The 24466-nt window shown below is 41.2% G+C and overlaps 1 protein-coding gene across 1 annotated transcript in view; it reads right to left on the bottom strand.

Annotated features, from left to right (window-relative positions):
- Positions 1–24466, bottom strand: part of SLC50A1 (solute carrier family 50 member 1) — a 716724-nt gene that overhangs the window by 230708 nt on the left and 461550 nt on the right. Inside the window, exon 3 of the mRNA XM_044080142.1 lies at positions 1947–2070. Coding sequence (XP_043936077.1) covers positions 1947–2070 — 124 coding nt within the window. The remainder of the gene's footprint in view (positions 1–1946; positions 2071–24466) is intronic.

Below are 24466 nucleotides of genomic sequence, written 5' to 3'. Positions count from 1 at the left end.
CAGGAGTCCAAGTACTGCCTGATGACTAATCTGGAAAAAATAAAATGGAGTCACTAATTATCTTAAGAAATCAAGAAGCAAAAGCTGGGGAACTTATCCTCGCGAAGACTATTTAATAAGGTCCTTGCATTTTTACAGCAAATTTAGATCAAGCTCCTTTCTGCTTTTCTTGAAGAATGTGTCCCCAGCGAGACCTCTGAGTGTTCTTCACATCTGTGAATAACCAACGAGCACCCTTTCTTTGGCCCTCAGATAATTCAGTGTGGCCACATTACTGGCTATCCTGCTGACCCCTTCATAGAGCTAAATGTTTCTGATGCTTAGAAAGGTCAGTTGAATCCAGTTTCCAAATCATCCAGGCTTTGTCTCGCTCTCCTTGCAGATTCTTCTCAGGGAAGGATCAAGCTATTGGCAATCACCTGCCTTTGATCCTTTTGGTAATAATGCCAGTTTCTTTCAGTCTCAGGAATACACCAGGCTTTCACACTTTTAGAACACAGTTACACTCAAACCTGACTGAATAACTTGCGTGTGAATGCTATAATCAACTCATTTGAAATTACATACCACTTTACCTACACATCAACGTATATGAGGCTATACCACACTGTCCCTCTTACACTGCAAATGCAGCACAGTTCCCAGATTCTCTGTACATGTAGTATACTTGGATATACTAAATGTGTGCCTGACCAAACTCTTGCATGCTACATTTAAGTCTGTGTAAGCTCCATCTGAATACTTATTAAACTGACAGTTTTCAATTTGGGTTGTGGCTGTAACAGGGTAATAAAGAATACAGCCCACCCACCTGGTGATCAAAATTACTGAATGCGTAGACAATACAGAGCTATACAGCCAACCCGCCAGATGATAAAATCACTAAATAGGGTAGACCATAACAAGCTAACAATCTAGCCCACCCACCTGGGGATCAAATTACTAAACAGGGAAGACAATAAACTCTCCAAGCTGAAAACGCTGAAGGCAACTATCTAGTTGTAAGAAAATATTATAGATACTACTCCCCTTCCTGCAGTTCTCAGATGTTTTAAATTCAGAATATCCATGCAGGGATAAATGTGGTTAACAATGCATTTACATCAGATTGCTGATACTGTAGTCCAAATATCTTGCAGCAGTACTGCATGCAGTCACAGCAACGTTTATAATAATATCCAAGAACGCACAGTTAATGTGGATTATATGTATATTTGATGCATCATTCCTCACATAACACCTCATATAAAATCCATTTCTGAACACATACCATTATGTTTGTTTACTTATTTTGATAGTTTAATAACTGATTATGTTTTAGGCCTATTTCCTGAAAACAGGAACTCGTGTCATAGTGGACTTTCTTTAGTCACAACACAGGATCTGAATGACACTGTAAATGATAGGAGATTCAGCAAGGAAGTGAGCAATGAAAACATGTCGGCATGTTGGAGAAACACTTTTCAATGTGTAAAGCGCACATTGTGAGACAGCGTGCCTTAACTTACAGTTATTTGTCTAATTCTTCACACTAGCATTTCCTTACACGTAGTTCTGCTGAAAGGAATGATGTAACATTTAAACCGCAAAAAACCCTTGTTGCTGCATTTTATAAAGGTGGTTAAAGAAGCTTCATGGTTAGATAATCGCATAAGTAATGGAATCTATGCTGATCTGTAAGAAACTGACAATTGTATACGTTATCAGGGTGCTCAGGACAGACTCGTAGCAGAGTAAGACACAGGTTAAGTAAGCAAAACTACAACTAGAAGAGCTGCAACACAATAAAATGTGTGACCTTCTTTCACAGTATAAGTAAATTTTGTTAAATTAAACTGTACTGTGGTTCTGTATACCTTAAGAATACAATTACAGGGAATAGTTTATTTTTTTTCTGAGTCAGCAGAACCCAACCTAGTTCAACTTTGGTTTCTGGTTTACATTACCTTCTCAGCTGTGAAGTAGAAGAAGGCCAGGATATAGATGGTTTGCAGTACAGCACCAATGGTGTTAACTGTCATCAGTGTCCAGTCATTCTTCAGCTGCCCATAATACAGCCAGCCTAGATTGCTGTGGAAAGAAAAGAAACATTAGTGCTAGTTTTTACTTTTTTCTGCCATGCTGGCAACAAAATTCATAAGCAGTACCACTGCCGAACATGCACACATTTTAAAGCCTTTTTGTTGGAGGATCAGTAATACAAGTAAAAGATAAGGTAACAAAGAAAAGCACACGCCTGGACTATAAGTTTATAGGTATACACTAGGCTAACTACCACCAGGGCCTTTATAAGCCTAGACATGCAACCCAACCAAACTGTGTCCCTATGTAACATGGGTGTCTGGAAGGGTACAGTTTGGGGGGGGGGTTATTTCGGGAATATTTACTGTCAGCCTCTGTCTATCAGAGGCATGGTGGCTGGACTGGGGGAGAATTTTCAATTTCCTATCCAATGGTCAAGGTTACATTTGAATGTGGGTAAGGGATGGACTCTGCTTTACATGGATGGGGAGCCTATTCCAGAATGAGGGGATCCTCAGACACACTCCTGTCTGCAAAGCATGTTCTATTTATGTCGAAAGAAAAAGTTTAAATCCTTGGATCTATTGTTTCTGGTGTTACTCATTTTGCGGATGTGCAGAAGTACCTTCAGAGCTAGATATGTGGATGCCTTACATGCCAGGCATAGATTGTCTCTCAGTAATTTAGACAGAGTATAGAGATAGGGCTTTAAGGCAATCTGTATGGGACAATGTATCAATACCCTGGATGTTCTTGGCGAGGAAGCACTGTGAATGTTTCAACTGTTGCATATGCCTGGTCAGGTACATACCGAAGATGGCACTACAATCAATGATGGGTCTGATAATGGCTCATTAAAGTGGTACTGTAACCTCCTTGGACCTGGATGCCATACCCTTATTTACAAGTTGGGAAATACAGAATACATTTCTTATCACCTTGTCTACGCACTGGTCAAGAGCCAAATTACTGTCTACATATGTTCCCAGATCCCCAACTACTGGGTCAACTCTTAGGGGTATCTTATCAATGAAATAATTAACCTGGGTTGACATTTTCCCAAAAGATACTATAATGCACTTCTTGGCATTGAGTTTTATCTGTAGCTCATCACCAATCATTTTTCTATGTTAGACCTCCTGCAGGATGTTAGTGTCATTAGGTAATCTCTGACAGCTCCCAATTTGTGTTCATCTGCAAACTTGGTGAGCCAGATGCTCTTAACATTAGCCCTGACCACCAAGAATTACATGCCAAACAGGAGCAGGCCCAGTACTGAACGCTGAGGTAATCTACTGATGATTGGTTTCTTGGTGGAGTTGGTCTCACCAATCGTGATTTCTTGGCTCCTATCTGTGAGCCAGTAATCCAGCAAATTATGTACATATTTATGCCTACTTTGGCGAGTATGTCAATAATACCTGATTGGGGTATTTTATTGAATGCCTTAGCCAGGTCAAGGTAGGTGGTCTGCACAGTTTTCCCCTCATCCACTGCCATGGTGACCCCTTCAAAGAAGTCTACCAGGTTAAGTAGGTATTACCTTCCTTTGCCAAAGCCAAACAGGGATGGGTCCAGTGTCTGTAGGTTGCCAGTGCTGATCATTTCCATTACAATCTGTTCTGTGGCTTTGCATAACAAACTAGTCAGACTAACAGATCTGTAGTTTCTGGTGATGGTTGATGGTCCACCCTTGTGAAGACAGATCACCATTGCAGTCTTCCACTCATGTGGTATGTAGCCTGTTTTGAGGTTGTAGTTGAAAGTGACTCAAGTGGTCCTGACAGGTCACATTTCAAGCTATTTATGAGGCAACTAAGGATACTGTTTGGGCCCACTGAGGCTGTGTTTTTGGCTAGTGTCGCCATAACTTACTCCCTGCTAATGAGTTATGCGAGTAGGGATTTCACGGGATAAGGCGAGGGAGAGTGGGAGGTGAAATTAGAGCTGAATTTGTCAGCCAGCATATTCACTATGTCATTCTGTTCGGTGAAGGTGGTACCATTTACCACCAGTTCAGTGTACTGCTGTGTGCTACTTTTAAGGTCTAGGACATAGCTGTAGAAGGCCTTGGGTCTGTCTTCAGCCTGAGATGAGCTTGCCATTATGGGATTCTCTCTGACTTTGGCTATGACTTTTATCCTTTTGTTATAAATCTATGGATAGGATTCCACCAAGTGTGGTCTGTTTAAGGGGCTTGTTTTGGCCTTATTTCTGGTAGGTACAGCAGCCTCTAATGCAGCCATTTACATGGGTGTACAGGATTTCTGTGAACAATTCTGTATAGGCTGCTCTGAACTCAGGGTTTGGGGGGGGCAATGATTTTGACAAACTGTCACTTAATAGGTTGTAGTTTGCTTTAGAAGAGATCTACCCATTACAGGTTTTGCTGGGTTTTCCATACTGATTTTTATTTTGAGACAGACAGCTTTGTGATTCAATTTCACCAGTGAGGATGTGACATGGGGGGGGGGGGTGCAGTGCTGTCCCATTTTGGGGAGTACTACATCCAGTATGTTTCAACAACCTGTAGTTGGAGTGTGCACTCTCTATTCAAGGGTATTTGAGTTAATAAAGTCCAGGAAACATTGTGCCTGCAAGTTGGAAGCAGTGCATGTTTCTCAGTCTATAGTAGGACAGTTGAAGTCTCCCATGAATAGGGTATTTGAAATGATGGTGACAGCCTCCAGCAGGTCTAAGTACTAGTTATAGGATTCTTTGGGCATAGATGGTGATCTATAGATGGTAAGGGACTTTATCTATGGTGATCTGCACGTGGTTGAACGCCAGGGCATCATCTTGTTTAGCAACAATATACCTCTAGGTTGGTTAATGTAGATCATGACACCTCCACCTTTATTCCCTGTTTGTGTGCCTGACGGTCTAAATGTGTGAAAGGTAGTAAAGTCTGGCACTGCCAGAGCACTTTCTGTAACTAAGCCTTGTCCTGGTAATAGCTTGGTAAACACTTATGAACCTAACGACCACAAGGGGCCTTTTTTAAGCCTAGCCACGAATTCCAAATCTCTGACAAGTTCTGCTAAACTTTGTAAGTGTAAGCAGGAGCCTGGGAGATGAATCATTTATAGGCTTTGTCCATTAGAGAAACAGGTACTAAATCAAGGATGAATTTCCTGTTCTCCAGCCATTTGTCCAAGTTACACTTGGATTGGGTTAAGGAGGAACTCTGCTTCACACAGATGGGTAACCTTTTCCAGAGTAAGGGTAGTTTCTGGGATACATACCTGTCTCTCCAGCAGGTCCTATTTGTCTCACAGGCAAGATTTAAGTCATTACAATGGGTAACACTGGTGCTGTTTTTTTTTGCAGATATGTAGGAGGTCCATCAGAGAGGGGTCTGACAATGTCTTGTATGCCAGGCATAGATTTCTCCTCAACAGCCTGTAGGAGACAGAACACAGGTTTAGGTCCTTGAGGCGGCCTGCATAGGACGTTACTTAAGCCCTGTATTCGTTTAGTGAGTAACCTGTGTGGATGTTCCAATTGTTGGATATTCCTGGTTAGGTACATACCAAAGTGGGTACTGTACTCAGTGACAGGTCTAATGAATGCCGACTACAGTGGAACAATGACTTTCTCTGACCTAGATGCCATACTTTTGTTTATAAGTTGCAAAACACAGAATAATTTCCTCACTACTGTAGACACATGATGGTCAAAGGCTAGATTACTGCCTGTATGTGTCCCCAAGTCCTTAACTACTGGGTCAACTCTTACGGGTGTGTCATCAATATGATCGTTACCAGGGTCGGATGAATTCCTGAAGGATACTATCATGTATTTCTTGGCATTTAGTTTCAGTCCATGACTTTGACACCATTTATTTGTCTATGTCAGCCCTTCTTGGGAGAGCATTTCTGTCAGTGGGTAGTCAATGACTGCTCCTAATTTGCAATAATCTGCAAATTTAGTCAGCTAGAAGGCTGACATAGATTTACTAGCTGTGCCCCCTTATACCCAATATGGTAATGATGCAGCCACCAGCCAGTCACCGTCAGGCTCTTACAAGGGTATCCAATTACACTTTGTAAAAATCGATACTAAAATGGTAGAGTGTAACCCAAACAGCAAGGCTTTTTGGAGTGGCCAAGGTGTCACTAAAATAGGCAAAATACTCTTAAGATTTTAAAGTAATCTCTAAAAGAACAGCCGCAATAAAAGGTGTAAAAATATTTAATAATAAATAGTAAAATAGAAAAATTAGATTATTAAATACTTACGTGCAATAAAGATCAGAGTTTCAATCACAGGAGAAGTAAAAATCACACAAGTGGACAGATTCAAGAAGATGCAGAAAAACAATACTTGGCTAATCTCATTAAGTTCCGACTATCTAAAGAACTGTTCCCTATGCAACTTAATTAATACAGCAAGGCATGATTAGATGCAGAGTTGCTTACTTTCACAAGGCAAAGTCATGTTCTTCCAACTTACACTAATCTAACTGAACTGACTGGGATAACTGTCAAACTTTTATATCAGGTTCTAAAGAAAAGAAAACAAAAGATGGTCTTGAGAGTTCCATCCCCTCAGTGCTGGTTATAGAATGACATCACATTTGATCACATGACTCTGGTAGCATACAGACTCAGAGCTTTTCTAAGGTCTTTTGCAGTATTTGAACATTATAGAACTTTTTGTTTAAACAAACATTTAGTCAGTTATAACACTGTTGATACATTTTTAATACAAGCACCTGTACAAGTCAGTGCGACAGTCAAACAGAAAATTATTTACAAAACTATTCACAAAACTCCAGCTAACTATGCAAGCATATGTTACACATGAACTTCCCTATTCTCCCTAGTACAGATGGCAATATCTCATATTGTCACAGTTTCGGTGAACAGTTCCACATAGGCAGCAGTGTTCACAAGGTTGATGGGGGATTGACATTTTACCAGGTTAACACTTAACAGTTGGAAGTTGGCCTTAAGAGTAGTTCCTGAATATTCAAAGGTTAGCTAAGGTTCCAGGTTTTATTTTTTACTTCACGAGACCATTTTGTGGTCTGACCTTACCAGAGAAGACAATACACTAGGAGGTGTGCAGCACTCTCCCATATCAGTAAGGACCAGATCTAGTATGGTTGTACACCTGCTTGGTGTATAGGTTCATAGGTTAGTACTAGGCTAACTGCCCTTATGGGCCATTTTAAGCCTAGGCAATGACCCCATGTCAGAATCAAACCCTGCACCTTGTGTTTCTAAGGTAAGCACCTTAACCATTACGCCAACCACCTACCCCCCTCCTCTGGTCCAGGGAGTTTGTGTTTACAAAATCCAGGAATCTCTGTGCTAGTACATTTGGTGTCATATATGATTCCCACTTAATATGGGTTTCTAGGTCATAGAGGGGAATCTATAGCTTGCAAGTAATTGGTATGGGATTTTGCCTATGGTGATTTGAATGTAGAGAAGCTCAAGTGCATTGTCCTGTGTGACCAGCCTTGAGGTATATTTATTTCTGAAGCAAATCGAGACACCTCCACCTTTAGTCCCAGTCTGTATAGTAGTTGGTTTAAATGTGTAGAAGGCATTATAGCCTTGCACTGACGGTGTGCTCTCCACAGCTTTAAACCACGTTTCATTGACAGCACAGACGTCAGCACTCTCTAGGGTGAGAAGATCTTGTAGGGAGTGGATTTTTTTTTTTTTTTTTTTGAGTTTTTTGTTAGACTCCTAACATTGAGCAGTAGCATCTTTATATTTTCTTAGTTTTGATTTGTTATGTTGGAATTACTTTTAGTATGGCATTGTCTAAAAAAGACACTATGGGGGAGGACAATGTTTTAGTTAATATCTGAAAGCCTAAAGGGGAGAGGTGCAGATCATCCCTGGCAAAGCAGCGTGGTCTGTAGACCATCTCCTTCCATGCTGACAAAAACAGCACCCCCTAAGAATGACACTAGAAACTAAGCAAGTTATTAAGTCAGTCATTGTTTGTTTGTATTGTGGCATCGTCCTTGGAGAAGGTAAAATGCTGCTTAATGCTAGGCCCATACCAGCCAGGGACACACATTCCAACAGCTCCATGATGTCTGCCTTCATACAGTCTATGCAGCTACATCTCTGGTCATTTACACCCACATGGACTATGACTGAGCCATACTGGTACTTATGGTCAAATGACCTGAGTGCATACATAAAGTGGAGATCCTGGCCCCTGATAAACAACTGACCATGACTTTCTCCTTACTCAGCCTGGTGAGAGGGGACCATCAGTGTATCTCACAATGGAATCTCCAATGACCAGGAAGCTGGAGTGTGTGGTGGCTTGCCTTACAGGCTTAGAAGTAGAGGCTCTATCGGATGTGGCTGTATGTGTTGATGTGGGTGTTGTTTTGAAAGAGTGCATTTGGGGCTGTTGAGGGTATTTGTTATGTTTACTTCATCTAGGAGGTCTTTGGGGTTTAGTAAGGTTACATTTAAGTACCTCAGTATATACGGGTCTATGTGTCTGCTTTGAATTGTGTGTGATGAGTGCAGCATGTGCACTAGTAACAGCCCGATTGTCATTAGGAGTGCTTTTATGCGAGACCTTTGCCTCCAGTGACATTGTGTAAATACATCTCTTACATACCATATCAGTTTGTTTGAGAATTAACTGGTTGTCAGTAAACATGAGGCAATGATCAGCATTGCCTCAGGATGCCTATATTCACCAAGCTGGTAACAAGATAGTGGGAAAGTTTATATCTGTGGCAACAGACCCTTTTTTATTGGTTGGAGTGACAATATAAAGTAATGTCAGGAGTATCTGGTTTGCAACTCTGTGGTCAATGCTCGTCACTCCAAACTAGCTGTCCTGTGTACAACTGGGTATTGGTGAAATTTTAAGGGTGCTTTTACAAGAAAAATGTCAACTACTCAAGGTGTCTGTATCTATACAGAGTACTGCCAAACACTTGAGGGGAAACTAAATAAGTAGACCCTCAAGATCTATGGATGAAGCATTTAGGCAGATGTTCTGAAGTTAGGTTAGACAGCAGCAAATCATGCAGTACTTACTGAAAAAATAGAATTAGCTTGTTAATGAAAAAAAAGAGAAGATTCACTTGAATAGCTACTGCCTTGGCTACTACTAGTGTTAGTCTCACCACAGCATCATGCTGTTGGGATAAAATGCTACTTTGCTTCTCCTCTCACAAGAGGCAAAACAGTCGAACCAATCCCAAAATGAGAAGCAGGCCACAGACTCTTTGGTGATCAATAGTCTTGTCCCAGATGATGAAAGGGCCTACAGGTTTGTCGATGCCTTGAAAGGTATTCAGACCAATCAGGAAAGGCAAACACAGACACTCGCTGTCCAATCAGAAACAGTCATGAATCGATGCAAGCACTACTCCCAAGATGACTACTGAGAGGTAGAATGTGGGCTCTCCAATAATTGGTGGTCTTGGAGTAGAAGCTGCAGATTTTAGAGGTAATATGGAAAATATTGGTTAATATCCTAAGAGCTACAGTGTGCACTAAGCAGTTAAGTATGAAAGAGGAGGTAACTTAAGCCACTAATTTTAAAAAGTACAGTTTTGTACCTACCATAAATGTAGATGTTCGAGGATCCACATTGCTGCAGTCCTAACTATTGGGTAGTCCGCTGTCCAGTCGGCCCGAATACCAAAGTATATGGCTGCCGTCGGTCAGGGCGCATTAGACTGACGTCAGTACATCAGGGTACTAATGCGCATGACCGACGTCATATCCTCAGTCTTTTCTTGCCCCAGATGTCAGAAGACCCTGAAAAGATAAGGCCAAAAACAAAAACTCCCAAAATACCTGCACCAAAAAAAAAATATATATATATACAATATATACACAATTAGCAGAATATAACCTCACCTACACAACCACCCCTAAACACAGAGGGGAAGGAGGGAGGGTAAATTGGACTGCAGCAATGTGGATCCTCGAACATCTACATTTATGGTAGGTACAAAACTGTACTATGTTCTTCATTCCACATTGCTGCAGTCCTAACTATTGGGTAGAATCCCAAAGCAGAGGTAAGGGAGGCTGGCAAATCATAAGGAAGCAGGAACTGACAACATGCCTTGCAAAATAGCTGTGGCAAAACCAGCCCTAGACTTAGAGTAGAGAGGAAGGTGATAATGCTTAGAGAAAGTATGCACTGAACTCCCAAGTAGCTGCCTCCAAAATATCCTTAGTTGCCACCCCCCTTAGAAATGCTGTGGAAGTGGCAGTAGCCCTAGTGGAATGAGGCCTAATCCCAGCTGGAATCTCCTTGCCATGATGGGAATAACAAAATGTAATGCAACACCCAATCCACCTAGAAATAGTTTGTTTTGACACAGGCTTGCCCTTTGAAGTCAAAGCAAAAGAAACAAAACTGCTGAGACTGCCTAAAATCCTTAGTCCTGCTCAAATAATAACGCAATAGCCTGTGTACATCTAAAGTGTGCAAAATCTTTTCCCCTTTATTTTGGGGATCTGCATAAAAGGTAGGCAAATGAATAGTTTGGTTTAAAGCCACACTAGAAACCACCTTAGGCATAAAGGAAGGATTAGTACGTAAAGATACCCTATCCTTATGAAAAATCAAAAAAGGCTCCACTGCCATAAGGGCCTGCAACTCAGAAACCCTTCTTGCAGAAGTAATGGCCAACAAAAAAGCAGTCTTCCATGACAAGTATTTCAATTCAGCAGTAGCCGCAGGCTCAAAAGGTTGTAGAGTAAGTTTCTCCAACACAAAATTGAGATCCCAAGCAGGAGTAGGAGCTCTACGTGGGGGTCTTATATTCTTTGCCCTCTAAGAAATTGCTTGAACAAAGTATCGAAAACAATGGTGGATCACAATCATAGTGAGCTGAAATAGCTGCAGCATGAATCTTAATGGAAGAGAAAGACAAACCTTTGTCCAGTAACTCAGTAAGATATTGAAGAGCCACACTCAAATTTGGCTCAGTAATCTCCAAATTGTTTGCTGCACTCCAAAACAAAAATCTCTTCCATTTTTCTGTACACTTTCCTTGTACTAGGTCTTCTGGCTTCCATAATCACATTTAAAACTTGTTGAGGAAGCTGAGACCTGCTGTCTTTCAAAACAGAATATGCCAGGCTGTTAGATGTAGAGAGTGAAGCTTGACATTGAGCAGATGACCGTCCCTCTGAGACAACAGGTGTGGAATCAAGGGTAAAGGCCATGGAGGCTTCCTTACCAGACTCCTTAGTAATGGGTACCAGTGCTGCCGAGGCCAATCTGGAGCTATTAAAATCATCCTTGGCTTGTCTTGTCTGACCTTTAGAAGCACCTTTGGAAGAAGAGGCAAAGGTGGAAAGGCATACACATGAAGATTTTTCCAACTGAAAGAAAGAGCATCCACTTTCCAAGCTGTGTGATGAAATCCTTTCGTGCAAAACTTTGGCAGCTGGTGGTTTAGTGGAGAAGCGAACAGATCTATGTCTGGAGTTCCCCATGACACTGTCAATTTTTGAAATACATGAAGATCCAGTTTCCACTCGTGGGGATCCATGATTTGTCTGCTTAATACATCTGCTAAGCAGTTCTGTGCTCCCGGCAGAAACCTTGCCTGAAGAGTTAGTTGCAGACTGAGCGCAGTCTCCCATAAAATCATTGCTTGTCTGCACAATGGGTAAGAATGTGTTCCCCCTTGTTTGTTGATGTACCACATGACAGTTGTGTTGTCTGTTAGAATCAACACCTGCCCTGGAAGAAGTAACTCCTTGAAAGCCATTAATGCAAACTGAACTGCTAACATCTCTTTCATGTTGATATGTAGATGCTGTAGTCTGGCAGGCCACTTGTCTTGTATCCACTTTCCATTTAGATGAGCTCCCCAAGCAACATCTGAGGCATCTGTCGTTAGAATCTGACTTGCCTCTGGCCGGGTCACAGAGAGTCCCTTGTTTAGGTGACATTCCTGAGCCCACCACAAAAATTCCTTTTGAATGCATGACAGTGTCCAAATCCTGGCAGTGCTGTGTCCACAGATTTTTGAGATACCATTGTAGCTTCCTCATATGCAGTTTGGCATTGGGAAGCACCAGAATACAAGATGCCATGAACCCTAAGGCTTGAAGGACTGTCCTTGCAGTCAGCCCGGACTGAAGAGATAGATGATGGAAGTAACTGGAAAGATTCTTTTGTTTGTCCGGGGTTAAAAAGGCCATCTGGGCTGCTGTATTCAGTCTCACACCCAGAAAGCACATGTCTTGAGAGGGTACTAGACTGGACTTTATTTCGTTCACAGAATACCCTAGGCATCTTAGCACTGCTATGACATATTCCAGATGCTGTAGAAGATCTTCTTTTCTTGAGCCAGAATCAGGCAGTCGTCCAAGTAAGGATAGATTTGGATTCCTTTTAGCCTGAAGTAAGCTATCACTGGAGCCAGAACCTTTGTGAATACTCTGGGCAGTAGATAAGCCAAAGGGCAATGCAGAGAACTGATAATGAGAATTTCCAGCTCGAAACGCAGATACTTCCTGCAACTTAGTCTGATTGGCACATGAAGGTAAGCTTCCTTGAGATCTAAAGTTACCATCCAGTGATCTTTGCCCAGCAGAGGTAAAAGCTGTTGTAACGTCAACATTTTGAACTTGGGAATGTCCAGATAAGTGTTGAGGATAGATAAATCCAGAATTGGTCTCCACGTGTTCCCCTTCTTTGGTACTAGGAACAGGCGAGAATAAAATCCTAGGCCCCTTTCCGGCACAGGAACTGACTGAATGGCCCCTATTTGGAGCAACAGAGAAATTTGCTTGTGAGCCTCTGTCCTTTGAAGAGGAGGAATGTCTGGCATGCCTTTGAAAGGAGGCAAGGTATGGAAATAAAACCTGTAACCGTGGTGAATAATATCCAGAACCCATCTGTCTTGGGTAATTAAATCCCAATTTTCTTTGAAAAGAGACAGCCTTCCTCCCAAAGGTGCTGCCAGGCGAGAATGTACTGGCAGCTGAAAAGGTAGGTCATTGGGTCTGCTTACGAAGGACTGACCCTGCCCTCACCAGAAGTCTGAGCAGGGGAACTCCCTGTCCTAGGCCTAAAAGAACCCTGAGCTCTGCCCCTACCACGTCTAGACCTACCCCTAGACTGGGAATCATAAGCAGGATAAGTCCATCCCTTAGTAGGCCAATTTCTACTAAACTTGGAGGCTGCACCTGTAAAAATCTTTAACAGTTTGCATAGACTTAGCCTTGTCCTCCATTTTCTTCAAAACTGCTTCCACAGGCGAACCAAACAACACATCAGACTGTAAAGGAGCATCCAAAATCCTTGTCTTAACTGCTCAGCTAAATTCTGATCTCTCAGCCAGGCGTGCCTCTGAAGAACAGAACCAGTGGCAGCCACCCTGGAGGAGGCCTGCACAGCATCAAAACCACACTGCAAAGAATGTTTACCTACCTGTTCAGACACATGAACTAAATCCTGCAACTCTTTACACTCAATACCTTCAGCCAGAGCATCCACCTTAGATTTCAACTGTGAAAGAAGATAATTCTGATATTTTAACATGTGAAACTGACAATTCAACGCCCTCATGGCTAAAGTGGAAGAAGTATACACTTTCTTTCCCCATCTATCCAAAGCCCTTGCCTCTTTATCAGGAGGGACAGGATTTTTAACAACTGAGGCCTTCACACCTTTAGGCCCCTGAGAGACAGTTTCTGGGTCTGCCCTAGGACTCTTAAAAAGATACTTATGAGCTTCAGGCACCCTATAATACCTATCCGGTTTAACTGGGGCAGGAGGCAAAGAATCAGGATTCAGGAAGCCTCTGCAAACACATCTTCCACCACATTCAAAACAGGAGGTATAGCTAAAGGCCTATGCTGGGGTAAAACAAGAATTCCCTAAGCCTTTTCCTGGAATCAGAGAAATCTTGACCTTCCCATTTAAAATGCTCCCTCATGGAATGCAGAGTCTCTGAAAATGAAAAATCCTCAGGAGGAGAAGCAGAAGGAGTAGAATCATCCACATCAGAATCAGAATAAGGAGGGAACTCCTGCAAGTCTTCAGCCGAAGACTCCGAAGCCTCGAGCATTGCTCAAAACTCTCAAACTCAGGTTCCACCCTAGGCCTCTTATCAGGAGGGGCATAGAACCCTAATCATAGTAATCAAATCCTCTGCCATTTTAAGCATATGTTTCTTAGGCAAAGATCCTGAAGTACTAGGAGAAACCCCACAGAAGCTAAACTTGGCCTGCCCCTCAAAGAAGCCTTGGAAACTGAAGGAGAGGCTCTAACCACCTTAGGAAGAGAGGGAAGAACAGCCACCTGAGAAGCCCCTCAGCCTGGCCTACTTCCTGAGAGGATACATCCTGTAACAGTAAAGTCTCTTCCTGAGACTCCAAAGAGACACCTGGCAAAACCTCCGGCTCCACTGAGCCTTCCAAAGAACCGACGTCTGGGACTGTCGGTTCCTCCACCCTAGGTTTTGCTGCTTTATCTTTGCGTTTTTTAGCGAAGCGGCCGGAGCATCCGGCGGCATTTTATAATTACAACGCTTCCCAAACACTAACCTGGCACAGTCTAACCTTCTCTTAATAGTGCGTTTGTTAAATCTAGCACAAGAGCGGCATCCAACAACGTCGTGCTCAGGCCCTAAACAAGGTATACACAAAGTATGGTAATCCCTATGAGGTATCTGTTTCCCACAAGAAATACAGTTATTCACTTTTTCTGACATCCGGTTAAATGCTGAGGCAAGAAAAAACCAAAATATTCCCCAACGGGGTACTTAGCCAACTTTGATTCGGTCTGAAACTCTGACTTCAGAAACTTTCAGAACGCCAACCTGCACTCGCAAAATTGCTTCTGCATCGGACCATGCGGCAAAAAAGACTGAGGATATGGCGTCGGTCATGCGCATTAGTACCCTGACGTACTGACGTCAGTCTAATGCGCCCTGACCGACGGCAGCCATATACTTTGGTATTCGGGCCGACTGGACAGCGGACTACCCAATAGTTAGGACTGCAGCAATGTGGAATGAAGAACATCAGCAGGACAGACTGAAAGGGGTTGGGCATTTTGTATTCTGGCTCTATGGGATACAGTGGGATGGCCAATACATTTAAATAGCTGAAGGGGAGTGACTTCAAAATTATAGCTACTGTAAGTAAGCACAAAATTATGACAAAGATGTCCATATTCTCCAATGTGAGGACAGCTTGTAGGGCGTGAAATTTCTTAAGGCTCCTAGAGTATTAACACCTTTAGGTTCCTTTGGGTTTTCTTTGCTAATTCAGTAGTTTTGTCAGTTTGCCATTACCAAAAATGGCTCTAAGGAGGTAGATAAAGTTTTATCTAATATTTGGAAGCCCGTGGCGGGCAGGTGCAGACCATCCTTTGCAACATGGTCTATTAACCATGTCCTACCATGCTAATAAATATTGAATCCCCATGGAATAACACCAGAAACTAAGCCAGCTGTTAAAGTCAATTACTTTTTCTTCATCCTTGGTGAAGATAGAATGCTGCTCAATGCAAGGCACATACATGTCTTTGACACATACTCGGACACAGACATCCATAATATCTCTCTTCATGTAGTCCAGTGCAGTACATCTCAGTTTATTTACATGTACCTGGACTATGATAGAAACGCACTGGGACCTGTGATGCAGTGACTAGACTGTGTGTGTGACCTGGCAGATCCTGGCTCCAGATAAGCAACTAACAATTATCTTCTCCTTGCCAGTCTGATGAGACCAGCATCTGCGTGTTGTACAATGAAGTCCCCTATGACAACAGTCCTGGGTAAAGTTGGTTGCCTTATGGGCTTCCTTTTTATATAGGTAGGTATATGTATAGCAATTGGTTTTACGTTTGTTGTGTGCTTTAGAGATTGCGGAGGATACGGTGTTGCCATTTGTATGCTTAGGAGGGCCTAGAAGTTTGGGAATATTGTTTTTTATTACCTCAGCAAAATTTTAAAATCTTAAATTTTGTATTATGCAACTTGTCATGTGATTTTAAAAGGAAGTGATAGACTTCTTCAGAATAAGGAAGTATGCACTATGTGCACTCACTGACGAAAGCACTCAAATTGTGAAGTCTTGTCAACCAGGTGTCTCTTTCGTGGCGTTGTCCCAAGTTTGGGAAGATTGTTTTTTAGTACCTCAGCATTAAGATGGATCGTGTGTGGGGTGGATATAGTTTGTGTGCTCATGATGACCTTGTTTGTAAGCAAGATTTTTGCCTCCAAGAAAACTGTATAATTGCATTTGTCGCATACTATGTTGCCTTCTTTAAGGATTAAAATGTTTGGAAACATGAGACAATTGCTACATTGTCTCAGGATGCTCATATTTACCAAGCTGCCTACAGAGACATTTGGAAATTGCATACCCATGTTGCCCGGCCCTATATTATGACAAGATATTATGGTTTTAGGACTGGGTTATACAGAGGTCTTCCCAAGGTAGTCTTTAGGGTTAGGGACTAGAGTTAGATAGTGCCAAGACATGGTATTAGTGTTGTTAGACATGCAAGCTACCTGCTTTAAGCTCAGCTCCATGCAATGCCTCACAATTTACAGGTTATATTCCTAATACTAGTTATATAGATAAACTTTACTGTCCAAGCATTTGCGTTTGTACAAGGCACTGCCAACAGCTATTGTGCAGAGAACAGCTCCATGAAAATGTGCTTAATTTCTAATGGTAGAAAAGAAACTGAAATCTAACTCCCAAGTGCTCTGACCAGTAAATGACTGCACTTTTAGCTCTTCTGAAAGGCTTCCCAACTCAGAAAAGACCAGGCAAACACCTATTGCCACAAGATTGATGATCTGGTCCTCTTAATGTAAAAATACAGCAAAAAAGGGAACCCTCAAGTGCAATGCAACAACAAAACAACTTATTCCCTGGCTAGACTGCCTTACAGTAAGACGATTTAAATGCAGTTTAGACAGCAACAGACAGGTGATTTTTTTAACCAAAAGTACTTTAAATGCTTTATAAATGCAGTAAAACAGCCGTGATCAGTTTAAGTTCACTAATTAAGTGCAAGTGCAGTAAATCAAATACAATAACTTATTTTTGCTTGGATGATACTTGCTGAGCTGGAATGAGCACAGGGCTGCAGAAACACTCAATGTATAGTAAAAAAAAGAAATGATATCTCACTCCTGAGCCCTCTGTCCAATAAATGACTTCATGTTGAGCTGTTATGGAGCACTTCCCAGCTCAGGAATTCTAGGCAAACTGCCACAAGATGGATGATCCAGTCCTCTTAATGTAGAGACACAGCAAAAAGAACCCTCAAGTGCAGTGCAACTACAGAACAACTTATTCCTTCAACAAAGAAATGAAGTGCACAGTGGAGTTTCTCAGAACAGAGATCACTTGGTTGGTAGAGGAATACACTGTCAATTCCCAAAAGTCATAAAAAAAAAAAATAACAGAGGACACCCCAGGAATGAAGAGAATCCTCCTGAGGTAAGGAGGTAGGAGTACACAGCAGGTTGCACTGACATGGTACAATATGCCATGGTAAACAAATGAAAGGGAGAAATCAAATATCCTTGGATTCATATGACAGTTGGTACTTATATCTCTGGAGCTGAAAGTAAACACGGATCTTAAGACTATATAGAACACATAGGATCTCAAAGATGGATAGAATTATTTTAAATGACAGAGAGGAAAAATCATATGGTAGGGCTGAAGCTGGGTAAATGGTGAAAAAGTGCAACTTAATTTAATACAGCATCTGCCCTATAGTCATTCAAGTCCAAACACTTGGAAATAAAGTAAAACCCTTTAATGAAATCACAGTTAAGCACTTCATCCTTAGAATAGTCAGGGCTGTATCAGAACTGCCAAGAAACTTGTAATTCACTGTTAAATAATATTCAGAAATTCATGTGCCAACATCCCACTAAAAGTAATTAAGAAAATGAATCCTTAAAAGAAATGATGTAAAAATATATATATTTGAATATTTATAATTTTATCATGTGCAAGATTTAAAAGTTATAATTTTGCAGCTGTTTTGCTTTGGTATGCTGGATATTGATGTATTGTCATTACGTCCTGGAGGGAAGCAGAATCTAAGCTTAACTGCCAAGTTAGTTCCCTGCACTCAGTCCTAGTTTTCCAATAACCACCTCTGCTATTAATGGGAACACTGCCCAAAACAAAAAAAAAACTTAAAGCCTGAAATGTTACATATAAGGGAATGCTTGCAAAATGCATTTGTATCTTCTTTGACAGCAATGGCATGCATGTGCTTGTAAATTCGCCACCTTAGGTGCTTTCAGTTTTTTCTATATAAAAAGAAGCGCACAGAAAACAGCTGGCCCCATACACAAGACCAGTACTTCTACAAATAAAATGTTTACTGCATCTGTAGGTTTTGCAGCTGACAGTAGTGATAATTTTGCGGCCTTACAAAATATACTTGCACTGGTGGCAAACGCCACAGTTCACTTCTATGTTTCCTGCTTTCTATTAGTTGTGGTGATGCTTTCAAACCTCTTCTATAAATGCTTGCCTCATCTATGTATTATAAGTGGTCGATCACCCAAATGTCCATCCAATTCTGTGAAGTGGGAACATTTTATTTTTTATTTATTTACTTTATTTGTTTACCGGGTATTGTCTGACTGGGCACGGGGCCCATTTTCAGCGAAGGCTCGGAGAGAAAAACTCCACAAGTACAAAAGTACACTGTTGAACAATCAGGCTGAACACACATTAATGTTCAAAGGAAAAATCAGTACAGTAAGTACCTACATACAATAATTAAACACTTTTAACATTTGAGAATGAGATTAATCGCATGACTTAATAGTGAGAACAGTGTGATACAAATTGTCAAAAAGGAGCAATGCTGTCTGTATAGCAGTTTAAAGATGAGGCAGTTTTGTGTGTTTATAATTGTTAACTGAACTAGAGTGTAGGATCAGGTTAGCCTACAGCAGATAACCATAGTTGTGAGAGTGAGCTAGTTAAGTGAGATGTAAGGGGTAATGGGTGGCCTAGCCCAGGGTATGGCAGGAGCAGAGCCATTGTTTTGCTAGATGTTCCTTAAGGGAGTGTTTAAAATCATGTATGCTAGGGTTTTACCTATAGGTTGAGGAAGTGAGTTCCAGAGTTTTGCAATTTTACAGGAGTAGAGGGCGGTGCCTTGAGAGTTGTGGGGTTGAGTAACCTATAATATTAGTTTATTTGAGGATCTTGGTGATCTAGGATTGCTGTTGTGTTGGATTAGGTTATGGAGTGTTGGGCAGTCGTTTGGCTTGTGGATTACTTTGTGGGCTATGGAGAGTTGATTTAATGTTAGAAGGGTTTGGGAGTTCTAACCATTTGAGTTGAGAGAGTACTGAGCAGTGATGTGTTCTGTAAGGGTGGCCTGTAGTGAATTTGGCAATTTTATTATAGCATGTTTCAAGATTATTTAGGTCTACTTTATGAATGTTTGTAAAAACTTGGGAGCAGTAGAGGAGGGTGGAAAGTAGTTGTGTGCAGGCAGTAGCTAGTCTGGCACTTTCTGTGAGGTAAGGTTTGATTCAATATAGGGTACCTAGTTTGGAGTGGACTTTTTTGTTAGTGAGGGAGATGTGGGTATCGAATCTTAGGTTTTCATCAATTGTGACACCTAGAAGTTTGGTGTGGTTAGTGGGTTCTATTTTGGCAACATTTGTGGACAGGATCGAAAGTGGGCTTAGACATGTTTTGGGTTTATTATAATTGAAGACAATTAACTTAGTTTTGTTAGGGTTTAGTATAAGTTGGTGGTTGGTGAGGTAGTTTTCCATCCTGAAAAGATTTTTGTTTGTAGGTCCTGTGGGGTGGGGACTGAGCAGATTAGTGTAGTCGTTGGCGTACTGGACTATGCATGCTAGTTGGGTAGCAGAGTTGAGGTTGTTAGTAAAAATTTTAAAGAGAAGGGGGCCAAGTATGGATCCTTGGGGTACACCAACAGTGATGGGTAGAAGGGGGTACAGGGTGTTTTCCCATTTGGTGGCTTGCTGACGGTTAGACAGCAAACTCCAATTTTTGTGCAAAATGATTTTTATCCCCCCAGAGATGTGATTACATCATTGCTTTTTCATAGTTTGCACCCTCAGTCTTCTTAGGAACAGCATATTCCTTGCCTACAAGATTTACATGTATTTTGAGCCCCAAGCATTTGTTTAATCTTGGATGGTTCCTAAAAGTTTTGAAGGGTAACCATGGTCTAAAACATACCATATAGGTTATTGCTTTCTTTGGTAAAGGTTTCATAATCAGGAGTCATACGTGCCTGTCTAACATACTTGCCCTTCACCAAACTACGTTTTTGGAAGTCTGGGAAATTAGTGTTAAAATGAAGATAAGTTAGAGAGAGTTGGCTTACAGTACAGGTTGGAACATAATTTTCTTTCCAACACGTTTTTTCTTAATGTGACGTTTATGAATTTAACTTCATCATGAGAAACATGGAGTATGAATGACAAAAAGGGAGAAACAGAGTAGATGTATTTAAAAATTTGTTTAACCTGTCCATGGTGTCAGAGGAAAATATGCATATGTCATCTATGAACCTGAAATGACAAAGCCAACAATCAGCAAATGGAGAATTAAGAATGTGGTTCTTCCTGTAAGTCCACAGCACCATGTTAGCATAGATGAGGGCACATGCTGTCCTCACTGCCACCTAATGAATTTGTTTACAGAATTCTTCTTGGAAGAATAGGTGGTAGTTGTCCAGCACAATTTCCATTAAGTCATACTACTCAGCCTAATACCGGTGTTGGACAGGAAGTTACAGTGAATTAAAGCCTCTTCAAATAACTCCAGACCTTCATGGTGGGGTTTGGCTGAAAATAAGTCAATGATAGTAACGATATCCCTTAACAAATCCCAAGAATCCCTTAAAACAGGCATGCTTTGTAATGACGGGTTTCAACATTTTGTTAATAAGTACAGCCAGGGGATAGGTCCAAGCACTTGGGATTGCTCCAACTATTTACTCAAGCACTATCCTCACAAATTCAAACATCCCTTGAACTGCTGGAGTAATGGGCCTCCTCGAAATTAACTAGATGTATATCTCTGCAAATGCGGGACTACATACGTATTTGCAGACTTCAGATCCAGAGTCAAAATTCTACAGCATGAAGAGAAGAAGCCTAAAATGACATGTATGTTTAGTTTAGCAGAAGAATTTCTGAGAGGACTGGAATGGAAATCAAACCAGAAGTTGATGAATATCGGACAGTAAATGAAAGTGATAAAAAGCAAAAGAAAGAATATAAAGAAACAGACCAGTAGAAGGAGAAAGAAAACTGGAAATCCCACAAATATGGTGCCAAGTACAGGGAAGTCACAGAACACCTACATGCTGACCAGGATCTGACACAGGAATGGTTAAGGAGAGTTGAATTTAAATAAAAAGATGAAAGGCTAATAATGGCAGTCCAAGATAGTGGGCAACATGCACAATGGCTTACAAAATCTACAGAAAAAGTGGGAGAAGCAGACAAATGCAGGTTTTGTAAAACAGAACTGGAAACAGTTGTGCATATCTCAGTGCTGGTGATGATGCACTCATGGCTGAGGGTCAGTACACAGAAAAGCACACGAATATAAAAAGACTGCTGGACTGGGAATTGTAGAAATACTAAAATAAACAGGTAGCAGAGAAGTAGTGGAAGCATGAACCACAAAAAATGATAGACAGATGGAGTTCAGACCACATGGAATCATTGAATACCATCAGTTAAGAAATAAATGCAAGAGCAGCAAATATTAGTAATCCAAGAAAAACGACAAAAAAGTGTTAATTAATAAAAGTGCTACACCCAGTGATTATAGTGTCTTACATACTGAACAAAGTCATGAAATACCAGAGTTTGCATACAAACTAAAGCAATGCAGAAGAAAGACCCAGGCAGTTCTAATAGTAGGAGGAAGAAGGGACTAAGAAAAAATTGACTCCTTTTTAAGTATGCTACCAATTCATGTAACCTCACAAACTGCAGGAGGGGGCAATTTTGATTACACTGTGGGTCCTACGAAGAGCACTCATGGCGAACATCAAAGAGTGAAGCAATAGTAACTTCATTAACTCTAATCATACCCTGGCTTAGGAATGGGGCCATTCCCATCACAGTATTACAACACAAAACGTTTACAGAAATTACATATGGCTCGTATGGAGACTTACCCTGTCTTTAAGAGTAAAAAAGCTCTTTGCACATTATGGCTTGGATCTCTAGAATCTTTCTGGCTGAGGTTAGTGCAAGAGTAAGTCTGTGTTCCAGGATATAAACTCGAGACAGGTTGTAGCCAATAAATGAAATGGGGTTGTGATTAATTTTATAAATGAAAACCGAGGGCCCGGAAGGGGACAATATCTTTGCTAAGAGGCTAAAGATTTTATGTGCCCTTCAAAGTGTCTGATTGCTGGTCTATATGACAGGGGGTTAATCACATGAACACAAGCAGAGATAGCTAAAAAAATCCTTTAAAGACACGTACTGCAGATCAGAGCTGAATAGCTTTATCAGGTACTGCAGAGTCAGAAACACTAAGTTGCAGTAGTGTTCTTCTTTCTTTGGTACCGTGGGGAAAATCAATTCCATTTAAAAAGGCTGGACTTCCAAGTACCAGGTTTCCTCGTTTCCCATCAAGATATTAAGCATGTCTTCTAAGCAAATGTAGTAACAAGGCCAAATCAGAAAAGCTACCACATGAAGCAGTACTCGGCTAGGATGTGAATCAAGGACCCCCTTGAACTTAGTTAAGGGATTCACATACTGTGACAGATGGTAGATTTTGTCCTTCCTTTATTCCCATAGTAGGGAAACCCAATCCTGCCTTGGTCAAAAAGAGAGGTACCAGAATAATTTTTTGTCCTCACCTCCATTATCTTCAGCATCACCCTAGGGAATAAGGGAATCAAAGGGGAAAACAAAGAAAGAAACATGCCAGTTTTATATGAAAACATCTACTGCTCAAACTTCTGTGTGAGGTGCTCTGGAGCAGAATGTCCTCAGCCATCGGTTATCCAGATAATCAAACATCCATTTCTGGAACACATTTGTGGACAAACTGCTAAAAAAAATAGCATCCACTTGTGGGACTCTTGTCTCTGACCTGCTCGGATAGCTCACTAGAAAAATATTCTGTTGAGATGGAATGTAGGATGTCCTAAAGTACATTATTGAATGCAGGGCTGCCTCCCATGCTCTCACGGTTTACCTCTACAGGATGCAAGTATCTACTTCCTTGTTCATTTATATGCCAATGTGGCATTGCCTATGCTGACAGGCAGTACTTAACTATTTCCAGTTTCCACACAGCTTTAAGGCAGTCAAAGCCACAGCAAACAATTCTATGTACCTCTGGATCCACAAGTATCTTTTGGCTTTTACAGAAGTTTTGTGGCTTATCTTCAAAAATAGTCTATCACTTAGCCCAGTTTGTTATGGGGCATGAAATTCATTTGCCGGTGGAGTCCAATTACGTCCCCAAGAAAATTACTGTCTTGGAGGATTTAAGATTTGAGTCTGGGAAGTTCAGACAGAGACCAAAGTTCTAAAAGAAATACAGGTTAGACAGACACTCTGTAAACATCCCAGATGCAGTAGTCAATACAAAGGGCAAAGAAGTGATGGTGGCAGCGCTTTGCCATAAACCGGAGAAAGCATCTGTGGTCTCTGTGGATGAAAATGTGAAGGTATGCATCCCCTAAATCTAATGTGACCAACACAACTTAGGTAAGCAGAAGAGCTTGAAGGGCTGTTGTATGAATCTTGGCTCCCTATACTACTTGTTTAGTTTCAACAGATGTAAGACTGGCCCCATAACCCCTTCCTTCCTCGGGACTAAGAAAGTCTTGAATAAAATCCTTCTATGAGATTTTCATGTGGCACCTTTTCTATGGCCCCTTCCCAAATACTTTCACAAAAAACACAGCGAGTACCACACACCCTGAAAACTGCAATATGCTGAAGCTGTCAAAGGTAATTGCCTAGGCCTTCAAGACCAGGTCTCAGCAGAGATGAAGTTCTGCTACATATTTTGCTACATCTACAGTTGAGAATCAAAAGGAAAAAAAAAGTCCCAAACAAAGTACTCTTAAACCCTCCACTAACAATAATGTGCTGGTGACTCCATAAGACGACATACAGCCTCTATCCTCACAAGGCTGGACAAAAACAGAAAGGATGTTGAGTTGTCTTTCTGGTGCCAAGATCTTCATCTCAAGGGCCCACAAAACCTTTAAGATAAACAAATGCAACTACAACATGGTGCTGTTCCATGTGAGTAATAGTGGACAAAACCCTAAGGGAAAAGCAGAGAGACATTACAGAGATCTCCACATATGTTACAAGTGCATGAAAGATTTGGTATTGAGCAGAATCCAACATTTGCCAAGTGTACAAGGAAAAGATAACATGCTTCCACAGCTAGAACAGTAACCGGTGTCATTTGAGGAGGAT

Source organism: Protopterus annectens, chromosome 8.part0 (genome assembly GCF_019279795.1).
Source record: "Protopterus annectens isolate FY-2018-M chromosome 8.part0, PAN1.0, whole genome shotgun sequence".
In the NCBI taxonomy this organism is placed as follows: Eukaryota; Metazoa; Chordata; order Ceratodontiformes; family Protopteridae; genus Protopterus; species Protopterus annectens.
The sequence above is the reverse complement of the archived record's forward strand: the minus strand, read 5'-3'. Positions and strand labels throughout refer to the sequence as shown.